The sequence below is a fragment of the Astyanax mexicanus genome, chromosome 21 (genome assembly GCF_023375975.1).
Source record: "Astyanax mexicanus isolate ESR-SI-001 chromosome 21, AstMex3_surface, whole genome shotgun sequence".
Taxonomy (NCBI): domain Eukaryota; kingdom Metazoa; phylum Chordata; class Actinopteri; order Characiformes; family Acestrorhamphidae; genus Astyanax; species Astyanax mexicanus.
Genome location: NC_064428.1, coordinates 31,952,430 through 31,971,160, shown reverse-complemented (window position 1 = coordinate 31,971,160; position 18,731 = coordinate 31,952,430). Strand labels below are relative to the sequence as shown.

At 37.9% G+C, this 18,731-nt stretch overlaps 1 protein-coding gene across 3 annotated transcripts in view; it reads right to left on the bottom strand.

Annotated features, from left to right (window-relative positions):
* Positions 1 to 1,394: 1,394 nt before the first annotated feature.
* Positions 1,395 to 18,731, bottom strand: part of itga6b (integrin, alpha 6b) — a 63,165-nt gene continuing 45,828 nt past the window's right edge. For 2 of the 3 annotated variants that reach the window (XM_049469703.1, XM_049469701.1), the window contains 12 exons: positions 18,330 to 18,445; positions 17,548 to 17,704; positions 16,365 to 16,448; positions 16,197 to 16,276; positions 15,813 to 15,887; positions 14,297 to 14,399; positions 9,925 to 10,101; positions 9,531 to 9,632; positions 8,409 to 8,519; positions 8,207 to 8,305; positions 6,692 to 6,817; positions 1,395 to 4,391 (listed from right to left, as the gene is read on the bottom strand). In XM_049469703.1, the coding sequence (XP_049325660.1) occupies positions 4,227 to 4,391; positions 6,692 to 6,817; positions 8,207 to 8,305; positions 8,409 to 8,519; positions 9,531 to 9,632; positions 9,925 to 10,101; positions 14,297 to 14,399; positions 15,813 to 15,887; positions 16,197 to 16,276; positions 16,365 to 16,448; positions 17,548 to 17,704; positions 18,330 to 18,445 (1,395 nt within the window). In that variant the 3' untranslated portion in view covers positions 1,395 to 4,226. Of the gene's footprint in view, positions 4,392 to 6,434; positions 6,538 to 6,691; positions 6,818 to 8,206; positions 8,306 to 8,408; positions 8,520 to 9,530; positions 9,633 to 9,924; positions 10,102 to 14,296; positions 14,400 to 15,812; positions 15,888 to 16,196; positions 16,277 to 16,364; positions 16,449 to 17,547; positions 17,705 to 18,329; positions 18,446 to 18,731 lie in introns of all 3 variants that reach the window. The other variant, XM_049469702.1, reaches the window with a different exon arrangement.

Here is an 18,731-nt window from a genome sequence, read left to right as displayed (position 1 = left end):
ATCTTCAGTTATTAATCCATTTTAAATTCTGTAATTAATTCCACCTTTTTATAAAACGGACATGGTCATTTATTTAAGTTCATCACTGATATTTATGAATTAAATATTTGAAATTTGACTGTAATAAGTGATTATAACTAATATCAGACAAGGAAAACTCTTCCATGTTATAAAAAAGATTAGTGTTACGCACTAAGTTATACCAACCAGAAATATATATTGTGAAAATACAGTAAAAAAATTACGATTTGTACCCAATTTTATATTTTCAAATGATTGAAAATTGATCTTTTCCACTATATTATCACAATTATACAACAGTTAGTTCCGACCTCACAATCTGATTGGTTGGGAAGTGTTCTACAAATATCATCTTCTCACACTACACCTGTATCACTCCGCCGACGCGTTGCCGAGTAACGGCGTAGTATTTATTTACACAGGACAGCTTAGAAACATCAACGGCATCAGCGGCAGCGTTAGCTTAGCACAGGCTAGAGCTCAACCACGGCACGCTCGCCCACAGCCTGCAGCGCTGACTCGTCTCTCGTCATAGCTCGGCTAATGCTGTCTGACAGCCAGAACAATAACTTAACCAGCCAGGCTAGGCTACGCTAAGTTAATGCTGAGCTAAAGCAAGCTACGCTAACCTAACCACAGTCCAGCCAGCTAGCTAAACCTAGCCAACACCACCCAGCAAAACAAGCAGAAATGCTCAAAAACACACAGCTTTCACCTGAAGACGACTCCACGGAGCAGGAGAGGAGAGTATTAGAGTTATTTCACGCTCCTAACGTTACCATCTTCACTTATTCCCAATTTTGATTTCAAGCTAACTTTCGTGGTGTTAGTCTGTATGAACCATACACCGTTTTGTAGTTAAGTTTCAGTTCTGTTACAGTTGTTGTGGAACTACTTTTTGGCGGAAGGAACAGTCCATATTAAAGCATGTTCATTCTTAATTTCTGAGTTCTTTTATTTATTTTGTAAAAAAAAGACACTGTTGTATAAAAGCAATAGAACACGAGAGGGAGTGTGTTATCACGAATAACATCACACTCCTTCTCGTGTTCTTTTGCTTAATAATTCCCAATATTACAGGTTATAGTTGTGCTATAACCTGTAATATTGGCACTGCTTTGCTGATCTACCGATGACCAATATTACACATTATTGCACGAACCTTGAGTGTATTACTGCTTAAATAATTACTAAAGTACACATTTATTGACATAATGACCTAAAGATTCTGCTATTGGCCAAAAATGATAGGATAGCCCAGGCAGGAAATTTAAATCAGTATACCACTTAAAAGGATATAAAAGCAGTTAAACCCACCAAGAAACACCTATTCTGCAAATAAAACACATTTAAAATACGTTTAAGACAATATATATTGTAAAAAATCTTCTCTTTATTGTTTTTGTTAACAACCAGTTTTGTTTTTAAAGTTTAAAATGCTTTCTAGACCACATTAGCTTTAGGAAATAATTAATTGCAAAGTCAAGGTGAGTTTTTTTTTTTCCAGTGCTATTGTTTCAACCGTCCACAGCAGTTCATTTGAAAAAACTAAATACTAAAACACCATTTTTTCATAATGTTTGTAGGTAAATATGGCTGAAACTCCTTTTCCCCCCATTTTTCATAACATCAGTTTATGAAAAAAAAAACAGTAAAGTAAAAATGTAACACTTTCATCATAAAAAAGGTGCTAAATTGCTTCAAAGTCCTCGGCATTTTACAGTGAAACCTACAACCTGAAACCTACGTGAATGAGTGAGTGAATGAATGAATGAACGAAATCCTGTCAGAAAAACTGCAAATCTGTACCAATCATCACAATTCATAATAATAAAAAAAGCTAACTTACAAAATGCACTCAGAAATCTGTAACAATAAAAAAAACACAATATTTACATTCATCCAAACAGTTCTCAAACACAAATTCTCTTAAACAAAAACAAAAAAAAATCTAAAATTAAAATAAAAAGTTAAAGAAAAAAGAAATTTTCCTAGCAGATACCAAATTCCTTGCGTAGATCCACACAGTCTTTAAAACATCGCTTAAAAAATGAATGAAACAAATCTTTGGTCAGACAAAACAACAAACCAGTCTCAAAATAAATAGATAGTTTTTTGTTCTGAAGCACGATCAAATATATACACAACATATGGGAATGACTGTAAGCTGTAATGCAATAATACACACAAAAATCAGCAGGGAAAATTCAGCCAATATCAATTTTTAGCCCCAATATGAGTCTTTCCAACAAATAACCATATAAAAGTCATTTATAACAGAGAAATCAGTGACTTTCTTTACTATTCTAAAGTTATTTGGTAAAAATTAACAATAAGGGTCACAAATAATCTTACTTATAACAGTAATAAACATTGATAAATGGTTAAGTAACATTAAACACTAAATTTAGCATTTTTTTAATGCTTAAGAATATTGGTAATAATAATAAATTTGAGTTTAATTAGTGTAATAAAAAATGTATGATTTACAATGTCTTAATTAGTGTTAATTAGTAATTAGTTAAGCCATTCTAACAATAACTAATGTTTATTAACGTAACCTTCGTATCGTAAAAGCCAGGTCAAAGCCAGATCTGGTCAAAGCCAGATCTGCACCAAGAGCTCTTAGAGCTTCCAGTACGGCTCGGCTCGAACCTCTATCACTCAAAACACACAGAAAACAGACATCCAGACTCTTCTCTGTGCTGGCACCAAGGTGGTGGAATGAACTTCCACTGGATGTCCGAACAGCAGAGTCACTCGCCGTCTTCAAACGTCGACTGAAGACACATCTTTTCAAAGAGTTCCTAAACTAATAAAAAAAAAGGTTCCTAGGGTTCTTAACATGATTAAGCTCTATGTATCTCTTGATCCTAGTCTACAAACTAGCTTTGGATATCTTAAGTAACTTTGAAGCACTGTTGTAAGTCGCTCTGGATAAGGGCGTCTGCTAAATACCGTAAATGTAATGTAAATGTAAATGTAAAAAAATCGTATCAATTATATACAGCTCTGAAAACAAAAAAATAAGAAACCACTTAAAAATGCTGAATATAATCAAGAGGTAGATGGATGATCACAAGCCATCAAACCAAACTGAACTGCTTGAATTTTCTGCACCAGGAGTGAGTAGCATAAAGTTATCCAAAAGCAGTGTGTAAGACTGGTGGAGGAGAACATGATGCCAAGATGCATGAAAACTGTGATTAAAAACCAGGGTTATTCCACCAAATATTGGTGGAATATTTCTGATCTCTTAAAACTTTATGAATATGAACTTGTTTTCTTTTTTTTTGGGTTATTTGAGATCTGAAAGCTTTGCATCTTTTTTTTTTTCTTTTTTTTCCAGTCCATTTCTCATTTTCTGCAAATAAATGCTCTAAATGACAATATTTCTTTTTATTTGGAATTTGGGAGAAATGTTGTCTGTAGTTTATAGAATAAAACAACAGTGTTCATTTTACTCAAACATAAACCTATAAATAGCAAAATCAGAACAAAATCAGATTTAGAAAATAAAGTGTTCTCTTAATTCTTTTTTCCAGAGCTGTATATTTTAAGTGCCTTTATAAATACCATTTTTAAAGACTATATTTTACATTGATTTCTATTGGAAGTTGAGAAGAATTTTATCTAGTTCTGATGACTTACATACTTACCAAAATTAACATACATATAAAATTAGGAAATAATGAAATGTGATACACAAAAATTGAAATAATAACAAAATGTGTTTATTGGACTTTAATTTAAGACTATTTAAAATATTTTAAGACAAATTAAGGCCTTTTTTAGATTAATTAATTTTTAACGATCTACAGATAGACATAAAACATAAAAACATAAAAAATTATGCTAAATAATTAATATTTTAGTTCAAGTATTTAAAAAAAGTAAGAATATGTAAAATGACTGATATATGATTATTTGCTGAAAAGGCTTAATCCAGTCCATTAATGCAGAAGTTAGAAGAAAAAATAAGTTTTTACTGAAGTTTTAAAGTTACAGTTCCTTTCATTTCATCTCTATGATATTTACACTCAGAAGTTCAGGGTGTGCAAAACGTGAAGCACAGAGGTCTCAGGGGAGGAGTCTTTGGTTTGTGTTTTTATAGTTTTCCCAGTGTTTTTGTGTGTTTTTGTGTGTTTTTTTAGTTATTAATGGTTGTTATCAGCAGCAGCCGCAGCAGCAGCAGCAGGAGGAGGTTAGGAGTAGCTTTCGTTCTCGTTCCAGCTGGTCATCCACTGCTTCTTCTCCACCGTCTGCGGCTGCTGTTTCCCCGGCGTGTACACCCGCTCCTCCCTCTTTATCCGTACGGCGCTGTAACTCGGCACGCTGTCGTCGTACTTGGAACGTTTAAAAAATCCACACTGAGGGGGAAAATCACAGGATTTACGTTAGCATAGCATTAGCTTAAGTTTAGAAGTGTTTCTAAAACTTACTGCAGCAGTGTTTCCCAATCCAGTCCATCATTTATAACTGTATAACTGTATCCAAACACCCAGCAACACTGTTAACAATTAAGAGAGTTTATTTTGGTTTTTAATTATCTAATAATATTTAATTTACCTGCTTTAAAACTCTTATTAACTCTTAGTATCAGTATTAGAATATTAGAGAATTCTAATGTCAAAGTTTCTCTATAATTAAACAGATTTAAACAGAGTCATTCAGAGTGTTTTAGTGATTTTATCAAATTGAAAACCTCAATAAAATTATCCAAAAGCAGTGTGTAAGACTGGTGGAGGAGAACATGATGCCAAGATGCATGAAAACTGTAATAAAACCAGGCTTTTTCCACCAAATATTGGTGGAATGTTTCTGAACTCTTAAAACTATATGAATATGAACTTGTTTTCTTTGCATTATTTGAGGTCTGAAAGATGCTCTGCAGTCATTTCTTATTTTTTAATGCAAATAAATGCTCTAAACAACCATTTTTTTCACCCAGCACAACTGAAACACTGTTAATAAGAGATTTTATTTTAGTTATTATTATCTAATAATATTTAATTTACCTGCTCTAAAACTCTTATTAACTTTTAGTATCAGTATTAGAATATAAGGGAATTGTACTGTCAAAGTATCTCTATAATTAAACATTCAGAGTGTTTTAGTGATTTTTAGAGGTTTTAAAACACCAGCACATATTTCCCATATTTCGTTTTAGCATTAGCCGCTAACTGCGCTAAGCACTAGCTCTTTCAGAGCCATTCAGAGGTGAGTATATCAGACTGTAGTCTGTGTGTTTACCATGTTAAAACGAGCTACGTGGGATGAACAGCTCGCTAATATCGCCCTGGCTTACGAGAACACTAATTTAGTGGGTTAGCCACTAATGCTAATGCTGCTGCACCCAGCCTTAGTGCAAATCTGGAAATCTAAGCTTATTGTAAATAAACAGAAGCGCTTTACTCACCCAAATAAATGGATTTCAGGAGAGAAATCTGTGTAGATTAACATCCAGCGCTCGTTTGACTCGTTTAAGAATTATTTAACTTAGCTTAGCTTTACAGGTCTCGCCACCCAAACTTTAGAAGGAAAGTTTTACAAAAATTCAATCTTTAAAAAAAAAACCTGGTGATGAGTTAGCATTTTTTTATTATTATTTAGTGACGTAAATGCCACTACTGTTTTGAGTTAAGAGAATAGATTATGTAATTTTTTATTTTTTTGCTGAAATATGGATTAAATCTCATAACTAACTCTCCGTAACTAACCACAAGCACCAGCTTTTTTACTTTTCTATAAAATAATGTTCTTATTCTGTCTTAAAGATTCTGTATCAGTGCCTCCTGGTACTGGATGTTCTTTATTTTCGTTACTTTATTTTGGACGTTCCTGAAGTTCTGGAAATACCTAAATTTGGGATGATTGGAGGATCTCCTCCAGGACTGGACTGAACTGGGAAACACTTATATATCTATAAATACAGGTAAAAATTTCAGACACAGGAACAGTGTGTGTACAGTGTGCCAGGCCAGGCAAAAGTGAGACGAGCAGCACTTTCAACAATCTCTTTCTCCAAAAGAGACGAAAGCGGAAACCCGTAGCTTTAGAAAAAAAGAACGGGATCTGAAAAAGGGAGCATGCCCAGGAAGCAAGAGACTTTCAAGAGAATAATGCTGTAAAAAAAAAAAAAAACAAGCAAGTCAAGAGAAGAAGCAATTTCCCATCCATCCATCCATTAATCCACCAGCATAAACACACACCTCACCAAGCTTTACAAGAGGAAATACGATGAATAATAATCATGTATGTAAACCATTAACCCCCTGCAGCGACACCATACATGAAAAGATGAAAGATTAGCGTTATTTAATCTGAAAATCAGCTCATCGCTGTGCGCTCGCCATGCCGACTCCCCATGCTAGCTCTGAGCACCCGTACGGCTCGAGAGGAGGATCTGTTACCCGAGTCTTTCTCTCTCTCTCTCTCTCTTTACGCATCAGAAGTCAGTCTCTCTTTCTCCGATTCGCTTTTGTCGTCTTTGTCGTTTTTTCCGAAGAAACCGCACTAGAAGAAGTAAAGTGGTTTGGGTTTCTTGCAAACAAGCCAAGTGGACTTTGGTATATATGATTTTTTAAAGGCATAAACAAATCTTTAAAGAACAACTGTTACTAAAATCACTGCCACTATAGAATTTTATACTGTATATTAGTTTTTATACCTTATAGAGCAGGAAGATGAGTAATGCCAACAAGAGCAGACCCAGTAAAATAGCCACCAGGATGATCCACCACGGTAAACCCGAGTACTGCGCCGCCTTGCGTCCGGGAAACACCGTCACTCGTACCTAAAACACACAAACGCCAAGTTCAGAAATCTATATTTAGTGGAATAACCCTGTTTTCATGCATCTTGGCATCATGTTCTCCTCCACAGTCTTACACACTGCTTTTGGATAACTATATGCTGCTTTACTCCTGGTGCAAAAATTTAAGCAGTTCAGTTTGGTTTGATGTCTTGTGATCATCCATCTTCCTCTTGATTATATTCCAGGTTCCGAGGTTTTCAATTTGGTAAAATCAATTTTAAGTGGTCTCTTATTTTTTCCAGAGTTGTATTGTCCAATAATTTGGTGTTTTTTTTTGTCTTGTTTTGTTATTTGTTTTTTTTTTTTTCATAATTTATTGACATAAATTTTTTGCTGAAATATGGATTAAATCTCATAACTAACTCTCACCAGAAGCAACAGCTTTTCTTCTTCTCTATGTAATAATGTTTTCATTCTGTCCTGAATGTTCTGTATCAGTGCTTCCCTGGTACTGGGCGTTCTTTAATACTTTCTTTTGGATGTTCTTGAAGTTATGGATGTAACTAAAATATAGATAATTGGAGAATTCTTTAGGACTTATTTGACTCCTTTTTTTACTTTTATTTTTTTTAGTCACTGCTTATAAATATATATATCTTCAGTTGCGTTCTTATAATTTTTACTACCTTCGATTTTTTTATTTTTATCTTATTTGTTTTACATCTTATTTTAAAGTATCTTATACATCTGATTCAAATGCTGGGTCTTTTTTTTTTCTTGGACAATCTATTCCCTATGTATTGGCTCAGCTACAGGGGTTGGACAATAAAACTGAAACACCTGGTTTTAGACCTCAATAATTTATTGTGGTGACGGACAGTTCTGGTGGAAACAGTAGAGTTGAGGTGCACATTGAATTCTGCCGTGATTTGATCAGCCGTGGTTTTATGTTTTTTGGATACAATCCGGGTTAGCACCCGAACATCCCTTTCAGACAGCTTCCTCTTACAGTATCCACAGTTAATCCTGTTGGATGTGGTTGGTCCTTATTGGTGGTATGCTGACATTACCCTGTATACCGTGGCTCTTGATGCATCACAGAGACTTGCTGTCTTGGTCACAGATGCTCCAGCAAGACGTGCACCAACAATTTGTCCTCTTTTGAACTCTGGTATGTCACCCATAATGTTGTGTTCATTGCAATATTTAGAGCAGATCTGTGCTCTTACCCTGCTAACTGAACCTTCACACTCTTACTGCTCTTACTGGTGCAATAATGTGCAATTAATGAAGATTGAACACCAGGCCATGATGAAATCTCCCACACTAAAATGACAGGTGTTTCAGTTTCATTGTACAACCCCTGTACTTTGTAAATGAAGGCCACCTTCAATGTACTCTGAGCTACAGTATTAGCTCTGAGCTCACCTGTGCATCTTCATTCTTCAGAACTACGTTTTTAGGTGCAGAGTCCAGACTGAGAGATGCTTTCACCAGGATGTCCACATAATTCATATCAGCAAAGTCCTGTACAGAACAAAAACCAGGTTTAACACAATATAAACTCTTATAAAGCATTATTAAATATGCAATAAATCATAAAAATGCAGTTATGAATATCAGTCAGCACCTCCAGGAAGGTGCTGTTCCAGAGCCGAGCTTTCAGTGCAATAACAGCATTACTGTCCAATCCCTGAAGAGGACACTTAAAATTCACACAGTTCGCTCCATCCTCACAGGACTGTAAAAAAAAAAGACAAGAGAGAAAAGTTTCATTTTAAACAGGCGACCTAGAAAAAATGGCACATATATATATATATATATATATATACTAGTGCATCTAAAAAAATTAGAATATCATTGAAAAGAGTTACTTTATTTCAGTAATTCATTTCAAAATGTGAAACAAATATATTATATAGATGTATTAAACACAGAGTGATCTATTTTAAGCGTTTATTTATTTTATTGTTGATGATTATGGCTCACAGCCAATAAAAACCCAAAAATCAGTGTTTCAGAAAATTAGAATATTATATAAGACCAATTGGTACTTTTGGCAGCGTGGGCCGTGTGCCAAATCCTGCTGGAGAATGAAATCCACACTGCCAAAAGTATTAACTGTTCTTATATAATATTTAATAATTATCTGAGACACTGATTTCTGGGTTTTCATTGGCTGTAAAAAAAAATAAAATTTTCAAGTTATAAAAGTATAAACCCAAGATATTAAATATGTTGTCTGCTTGAATTAATTTCTTAATAAATAAGTATAATCCTGCAACACATAAAAAAAAAATGCCTAAAAGGATTGAAATATTGAATTATCTTGGGTTCATACCGTCTGTAATGGAATAAAAGTCAAAGAAAGTAAAAAAAAAAAAAACAGTGCATTTTTTAAATTATTATTATTATAATACATTCCATTGACAGATCTTTTGCTTGTACACTTATTTTCTGAATGAATTAACTAAATATCTTCCAATACAAAAATAAAATCCTTTAAAACGTACCAAAAAGTACAAGAAGGTTAGAAACAAGTTATTAATTCCTATAATATTAGTTTAATAATCTCAAAATAAGAAATATTATACATATGTAGAGTACATTAAAGAGAATTGCACTTGCTACAATATCACATGTAGTGTGGTTAGTTCAAACTAAAATGTAAACTGCAACTAGACTAACAATTAAATATATATATTAAATTAATTAAATTAAATATTATATATTAAATATATTTTTTTCTTACCAGGACTTTGGATTTCCTCTTATCGGTAAAAAGTGAGAATTTAGGATCATCTGAGCTGGTCTCCTTTCCAACTTCACGTTTCAGTCTTGCTGATGAGGATTCCTGAGAGATGATTAAAGCAAAATTAATGAATTAAAGCAGAATTATGTAAATAAATAAAAATAAATAATATTTTTGGCTCTGGGGCTCCCCCTACAGGTGCTATAATTACATTCACACTACTGTAGACAATGCAAATATTGATTCTCATGGACATGCTTTACACATGCATTTCTGGACAAGCTGATATAACGACACATGACTACAATATGGACAATAGCAGCATCAAAAACTACAAAATAAGTGATAACAAAAATAGTTTGAGATTAAATAATAATGAATAGTTTAAGATTACCTGTATGAGGCTGAGGGGGTTGACTTCCTGCGTTCTGCCGCATCCGATCCTCTCCACCCCCGTGCTGCTGATCTTCATCAGGTACAGGAGCCACTTGTTGGAGGCTGTGCTTTTGGGCCACTGGATGTTCAGGAACGCCGTGCCGAACGACTTCAGAGGCTTTCCCAGGTTTATGACCTTCAGGAAGAGCCAGAGTTAGTGAGTTATTACTGAAACAAGGACACACAGTGTCAGTGATGCAAAGCACCATACTTGATTTGAGGTTAAACTGCAAAGAGTAGCCCCTTTTTTATGGAAAAAAATTTTTTTGAAATATACTTGGTTACTTATATGTTATTATTCTTTGCAGTTATTTTAAAATTATTTCAGTTTGGATTTTGTGTGTTTTATTGGATTTTCTGTGGATTTTTTTTTCTATTAAAGACTGGAATCTCTCGTTTGTTTCTGCTTCAGTTTTTTGCTCCTGAGTTTTGCTTCACAGTTTTCACTGGTGGGCGGGGCTTAAAAGAAGGAGTTCCCCTTGAATCTCCATTGGTCAGCTGGTTCTAGATTGACTGCTGGTACCCTGAACCCTCGTCTGATTTTGACCACGCCCCCAAACACCCCGCTAGTTTCAAGCGTTCTTCCAAACACGGGAGCGAACAGATTCCAGTGCACAATAACAGCATGTCACGCCTGGCCCTGTTTCCTGTCTGTCCTCGTGCCTGTGTTGTCCCACGTGACCCGTGCCCCTGTGTTCTGCCTGTGATTTTCCATTACCTCATGTCTCATTTGTAGCTCCACCCCTTCCCCAGGTGTTTCCACTCCCAGTGTGTTTCCTGTTTAGTTAAATAGCTTTCCTCTGTCACCTGTCCTGGTCGGTCTTTGCACTGTCTCCTGTCGTTTGTCTTCCCGTGTTCCCAGATTTCCTCTCAGTGTTTCTCTCAGTGTTTCTCTCCGTGTCTATCTTAGTTTAATCCTTGTAATTATCCTTGCTCTGTTTAGTTCATTGTCTAGCTTTAGTTATTAGTTTATTTCTTTGTTTATCTACTCCCGCTTTGTTTGTTAGTTATTATCCATCTAGTTTAGTTCCTTATTGTTTTCCTCGTTTGTTTTTGTCAGCCTCCCTATTTGTTTGTAGTATATATTTATCTTCCTGTTTATTCTGTTATTTTCTAGTTCCCTGTATTTTCCCTAGTTTATTCCCTTGCCCTGTTTTAGTTAATCCTGCCTAGTTTTATAGTCTTCCCGTTTGTTTATCTTTAGTATCTCGTTTGTTTGTTAGTTTTAGCTCGCCTCTGTTTCTTGTTTTCTTTGTTTCTTGTTTACTTGTCTCTTTGTTTATTAAATTCTCACCTTAACTGCACATACGTCCGCCTCCTCGTCTCTCTGCCTGGGTCAACCCCTGACAAAAAGACCGACCTAATGGACGTAAACCAGTGGCATGCTGCTCGGAAGGCGGACCTGGAGTTTCTCCGCCTCCTCGCCGAGCGAATCCGGGGCGATGACCCGCTCCCGGCGCCTTTCCTTGGGTTGGAGCCCGTGAACCCAGCCTCAGCGGTGCCCACCGAGACTCATAAGGGGAAAAAGTCTCGGAGGAAACAGGCCCGAAAAGCCCGCAAGGCGCGGGAGGACTCCCTCCGGAGCGGGGAAAATTTTGGGGGGGCGCTGGGGGTGTGTGCTGTCGGCCTCGGTCCTCGCCCCGAGGAGGACGGGGGTGACTTGGATGCAGGCTGTGAGGAGTCCTTTCTCTGGGACTACTCCGATCTCCTCACACCTGCGTCCAGCGAGGAGGAAGAGGACTATCCTCCTGCACCAGCCCGCCTGCCGCTACTTCCTTCCACGGTAGCAGCAGAACCGTGCTCCGAGCCCCCCTGCGCGGCGAGCCAGCCGCGGTCAAAGACTTTCCCCGCGCCAGCTTTCACCGGCGAACCAGCGCTCCCCGCGCTACTCACACCTGACGCTGCACGAGAGAGTAGGACTCCAGTCCGGGTTTTCACTTCGACCGCAGCTTCGGGCTCCAGTGCTGCAGCGTCGGATCTCTTCTTGTCACGCCCCGTGAAGCACGCGTCTGAAACGCTGCACCCCATGATACAAGCGGCGGCCGCGCCGCTCTCCGAGACTTTAGCGGCGGCCACGCCGCTCTCCGAGATTTCAGCGGCGGCCGCGCCGCGCTCACAGACTGCAGCGGCGGCAGCGCCGCTCTCCGGGATTTCAGCGGCGGCCGCGCCGCGCTCACAGACTGCAGCGGCGGCAGCACCGCTCTCCGGGATTTCAGCGGCGGCCGCGCCGCTCTCCGAGATTTCAGCGGCGGCCGCACCGCTCCCCGAGACTTCAGCGGCGGCCGCGCCGCTCTCCGAGATTTCAGCGGCGGCCGCGCCGCACTCACAGACTGCAGCGGCGGCAGCGCCGCTCTCCGAGATTTCAGCGGCGGCCGCGCCGCTCTCCCAAGCACCAGCAGTCCCAGCTGCTCCAGCTCAAGCACCAGCAGTCCCAGCTGCTCCAGCTCAAGCACCAGCAGTCCCAGCTGCTCCAGCTCAAGCACCAGCAGTCCCAGCTGCTCCAGCTCAAGCACCAGCAGTCCCAGTTGCTCCAGCTCAAGCACCAGCAGTCCCAGCTGCTCCAGCTCAAGCACCAGCAGTCCCAGCTGCTCCAGCTCAAGCACCAGCAGTCCCAGCTGCTCCAGCTCAAGCACCAGCAGTCCCAGCTGCTCCAGCTCAAGCACCAGCAGTCCCAGCTGCTCCAGCTCAAGCACCAGCAGTCCCAGCTGCTCCAGCTCAAGCACCAGCAGTCCCAGCTGCTCCAGCTCAAGCACCAGCAGTCCCAGCTGCTCCAGCTCAAGCACCAGCAGTCCCAGCTGCTCCGACTCCAGCTCAGGCACCTGCAGCTCCCAGAACTATGTTTGGGCCCAGGCCCCGTATTTCCAGGCCTGCTCCTAGACCTCCTGACTTTGCCCCTAGTTATGTGCCCAGGCTGTCCCCACAGACTTTTACCAGTCCTGGGCACCCACCTATGTCTTTTGTACCCCTGTCTCTCCCTGTCCTGGTCCCCGTATCTGTGATCGTTCCAGTTCCTGTCCCCGGTGGTTTCTCTGTTCCTGTCCCTGTTACTGTGTTTGTTTCCGTCCCCGTCACTGTTCTAGTCCCTGTTCCCATGTCCGGTCCCGTCCAGTCTCTGTCTCATGTCCAGTCTCCGTCACCTGTCCAGTTCCCCGTCCAGTCTCCGTCACCTGTCCAGTTCCCCGTCCAGTCTCCGTCACCTGTCCAGTTCCCCGTCCAGTCTCCGTCACCTGTCCAGTTCCCCGTCCAGTCTCCGTCACCTGTCCAGTCTCTGTCCCCTGTCCTGTCTCCGTCTCCTGTCCAGTTCCCTGTCCCCTGTCCTGTCTCCATCTCCTGTCCAGTTCCCTGTCCAGTCTCCCGTTCGGTCTCCTGTTTTCCCCGGCCTCTCCCTGCCGCCGGCCCCCGGGGTTTGTTTTTACGCGCCTCGGGAGCTGCGCGTTTAGGGGGAGGTTTCTGTCACGCCTGGCCCTGTTTCCTGTCTGTCCTCGTGCCTGTGTTGTCCCACGTGACCCGTGCCCCTGTGTTCTGCCTGTGATTTTCCATTACCTCATGTCTCATTTGTAGCTCCACCCCTTCCCCAGGTGTTTCCACTCCCAGTGTGTTTCCTGTTTAGTTAAATAGCTTTCCTCTGTCACCTGTCCTGGTCGGTCTTTGCACTGTCTCCTGTCGTTTGTCTTCCCGTGTTCCCAGATTTCCTCTCAGTGTTTCTCTCAGTGTTTCTCTCCGTGTCTATCTTAGTTTAATCCTTGTAATTATCCTTGCTCTGTTTAGTTCATTGTCTAGCTTTAGTTATTAGTTTATTTCTTTGTTTATCTACTCCCGCTTTGTTTGTTAGTTATTATCCATCTAGTTTAGTTCCTTATTGTTTTCCTCGTTTGTTTTTGTCAGCCTCCCTATTTGTTTGTAGTATATATTTATCTTCCTGTTTATTCTGTTATTTTCTAGTTCCCTGTATTTTCCCTAGTTTATTCCCTTGCCCTGTTTTAGTTAATCCTGCCTAGTTTTATAGTCTTCCCGTTTGTTTATCTTTAGTATCTCGTTTGTTTGTTAGTTTTAGCTCGCCTCTGTTTCTTGTTTTCTTTGTTTCTTGTTTACTTGTCTCTTTGTTTATTAAATTCTCACCTTAACTGCACATACGTCCGCCTCCTCGTCTCTCTGCCTGGGTCAACCCCTGGCACAGCAATTACAATTACTTTTACAATTAATTTTTGGATAGATATCTATCTATCTATCATCTATGTTGTGGAGAACCTTTAACCTGCTAAACATGAGTGAGTGAGTGAGCGAGTGAGTTAATGAGTGTGTTTATGTGCATAATAGCACAATAAAATCACCCTGAATTCATAGTCAATCTGGCTGCCCACTTCAGACTCTGTCTTCATAGCGCTCTCTCCTTTCACCTGACCTGTGAATTCCAGCTGAGACGGCTTCGCCACCCTGCAGAAGAAAAAACAACAACAACAGATTCACTTAATTACCTTCACTAAAAAGGATAAAAAAAAACTTTTTTAACGATTATAATACATAACACTAAATGCCCATATTAACAAAACAAAACACAACAACTGTGCTACAAATGAATCAGTATCTGCTATAAATTATTCAGTAACTGCTAGAAATTCTGCATGCAGTATAGACACTGGGTCTTGCCACAAGAGGGCATTAAAGTGCTTGAGAGCAGGGGCGTCGTCTGGCCTGGGCTTATGCGGCTTTAGCCCCGAATAATTATCCAGTAGCCCCGAATAATTATCCAGTAGCCCCGAATCGTTTAGCTCAGCTCAGCAGTATTATTAATGAGGAGACAGGCCACAGACTGCTGTGTAATTATGAAATCTTTTAACGCCAATCACAGAGCCAGTTCAAGGAGAAAGTTCTGACTTTCAGTAGAAACAGCCAATCAGCTTGCTGGTGGGGAAGCCCCGCCCCCCCTCACTGTGAGTTTTAACACCTTAAAACTAATATGGATATAAAGTTTTTTTTTTTTCTTAAGGAAAGTTAACAGAAGGGTAACCATGTAAACTGTGATTACTTATACATAGCTGGTTAAAAACACACGTCTGAATCAAAACACACAGATCAAACCCACTCTGTGCTTAATAAAATACAGCTTGTGACAGTCAGTTAGCTTTACTTTAGAATTAGCTAGATAGATAATCAAGGTTTTAAAAAGAACTATATATGATGTTCATTTTCAAATTGTGCTTATTGATTTAGGATTGCAGAACGAAAATGAATTTAGTTAACTAGTTAGTTAGAAGCTGGATGTTGTGGATTTCTTTCAATAATTTGTTTCAGTGTGTCATAAAAGGTAAAAGAACATTTTAGAAACTATTTAGAAATATAGTTTACATTATTACATTGTTACATGAAATCTGTTTTTGACGTTCTGTTTTGCATCATTTATTAAGGAATGGATTTTACTGATGGAATATATCTGGTCCATGTTCTTTAGTCAAAGCTCATTATACTATTTTTAGGTCACCAACACCTTTTGTTCAATTTCAAATTAACTGAATTATATATATATACATATATATATATATATATATATATATATATATAACTACACATTATATTTATATATATATATATATATATATATATATATATATATATATATATATATATACATATATAACTACACATTATATATATATATATATATATAAATATATTTATATATATTTAATTAACTAGGCTGAGCCCCGAATCTTTACATACCCAGGCAAAGCCCCTGCCTGAGAGGGTGTAATTTGATAAGATAAAATGTAGGCTATAATCTTTAATTAAAATGATATAAAAATCAATCTAGAGAGATAAAAACATGCAGAGCATCAGTAAGTAACTCACCCAGAGAGAGACAACAGCAGCTGAACTATGACGTTAGCCTTCTTTGTTATTGACAGAGGAGGTTGATCACTTGTCCTGCATCACACACACACACATAACACACACACACACATAATACACACACAACAGGTTATAGCATGATGCCACTGTACGCAAGTTAACTAATGGTTGTGACATCACAAATATGATGATTTCCATATGTAGAGGTGGGTAACCCAGGTCCAGAAAGTAAAAATCCATCCCAGGCAGTTGGTACAAAACCCTGGGATGGATTTTTACTTTCTGGACCTGGGTTACCCACCTCTCTCCATATTTGAGCCAATTATTAGCATATACCTTTAAAATAAACTAGATATAAAACTCTTAAAACATAATAACACTCACGTCTTGAGCTGTAGATTAACGGCCACTTCATTCATATCCAGTGAGATTCCTCCGGTGCCCAGAATGATGTAGAACGTTACCTGTAGTTTCAGATTAAAATGTTAGAACAGTTCTGCACATTCACCACACTATATTTAATCTTAGTTTAGTTTAGCTTTTTTACTCTACCACTGAGTTTCTTTTAAAGGGATTCCCCAGCTCACACTCAGCCTGAGAACCGTTCTGATTGGCCACACAGATGACTACTTTGTCCTGCAAGGAAAGAAAGATCATTTAAATATGTATTGAAAAGATGGGAACTGTTTAAACTGTGTCTTATAGGTTTTTACACAATGTATTTTTATGAAACTGGTACAATTAGCATAACTTTGCAACTTATTCTGCAACATATATATTATTACATATTATTATATTATTCAGTAAATAACTGCTATAAATGATTCAGTAACAACATATCAATCTGTACATATTTTAAATGATTCACTAACTGCTATAAATGATTCACTAACTGCTAAAAGTGATTCAGTAACAACATACCAGTCTGTACATAATTTAATTGATTCAGTAACTGTTACAAATGATTCAGTAAAAACATAGTAATCTATACATAGTTTAAATGATTCAGTAACTTCTATAAATTATTCAGTAAATGCACTATAAATGATTCAGTAACTGCACTATAATGACTCAGTAACAACAAATCAATCTGTACATAATTGAAATGATTCAGTAACTGTTAAAAATGATTCAGTAACAACATATCAATCTGTACATAATTGAAATGATTCAGTAACTGCTATGAATGATTCAGTAACTGCTATAAATGACTCAGTAACTGCTATAGATGATTCAGTAACTGCTATAAATGATTCAGTAACTGCTATAAATAATTCAGTAACTACTATGAATGATTCAGTAACTGCTATGAATGATTCAGTAACAACATATTAATCTATACACATTTTAAATGATTCAGTAACTGCTATAAATGATTCAGTAACTGCTATAGATGATTCAGTAACTGCTATAAATGATTCAGTAACTGCTATAAATAATTCAGTAACTGCTATGAATGATTCAGTAACTGCTATGAATGATTCAGTAACAACATATTAATCTATACACATTTTAAATGATTCAGGAACTGCTATAAATGATTCAGTAACAACAAATCAATCTGCACCTCATTAAAATGATTCAGTAACTGCTGTAAATTATTAAGTAACAACATAGTAATCTATATATATTTTAAATGATTCAGTAATTGCTATAAATGATTCAGTAACTGCCATACATGATTCAGTATTTTTTAATTAAGTTACATTAAGTTAAGTTAAACAGGCAGACTCACAGGGGTCTTGGTGCGGGAGGCGGAGTAAGAGAGGGCTCCAGGGAACGATCCAATCAGAACTGTCTCATACGCATCATCTCCATTCTGATTGGTCACTGTGACCTCCAGGGCAATTTCTTTCTGGTCACTGAGGGAAATGACTGGAACATCACCAACACTAGAAAAAATAACAAAGACCAATCAATTAATCAATCAACCAATCAATCAATCAACCAATCAAATCAACCTTTATGTTCCCTCGAATATACATTTCCAATGTAGCCAAACATTTACAACTTAAAGGGACTAAAGAATTTGAAAAAATAAATTACAATTAAAAGCGTAATCAGGTACAAATAAAATAAACAAACTAACAATAAAGTAAGGTAAAAATAATAAAATAAAATAAAATAAAACCAGAAGCAATTCATCAGATTTTAATATAAAGGAATAAGTGGGCTAGCTAAAATTAAAAGCAGCCAAACTAAAATATAGTAAACATAAGTACAAACACTAAACATATGTAAACATAAGTAAAGCAATGTAAGAAATTCAGATATAAAAAAATAATATAGGAAATATAAAAGATATAACAAGGTTTTCTTACAGGGTTAATCTTACAGGCTGTCTGAAGGTGGCTTTTAAATAGAGCTTATCCTGCTTTTATTGGAGTAACTGCCTCCACTGTCTGTGGAAGAAAGATTTCTATAGATTTTTTCAATAAATTTATAAAGGTTTATCTGCCTCAGAGAGTCCTATTCTTTTGGCAGCACTTTTTCACTACTGTGTGCACCGGTACTCACAGCGGCAGAGGTTTGAAGTTGTCGCTGTTGGGCTCCCGAGAGCAGAAGATGTACTGCAGCTTTAGATTACTGTTGCAAATGTTGTCACTGCCACACCCCTCCTTTACAAAATTCACCTGTAACAGTGGATAAAGGAATAAATACAGTAATAAACTAATAAAACATAAACTTTTTACATGAATATCATATACCTTTTTCCCAAATTCATTTTTAAAAAACGTATTCCTGACTCTCTGCACAATTTCATCCCAAAAAATAGCTGAAATGATTCCCCTGCGCTTAGACAGTAGGGCCACCCGGACGCTCACAGCATTCAGAAAACTGGCTTTAGACCCAAAGCTCATTCAACTGTAATGCACTGTCAAACATCACCACCACCAACATTACCAGCAAAGTAACAAA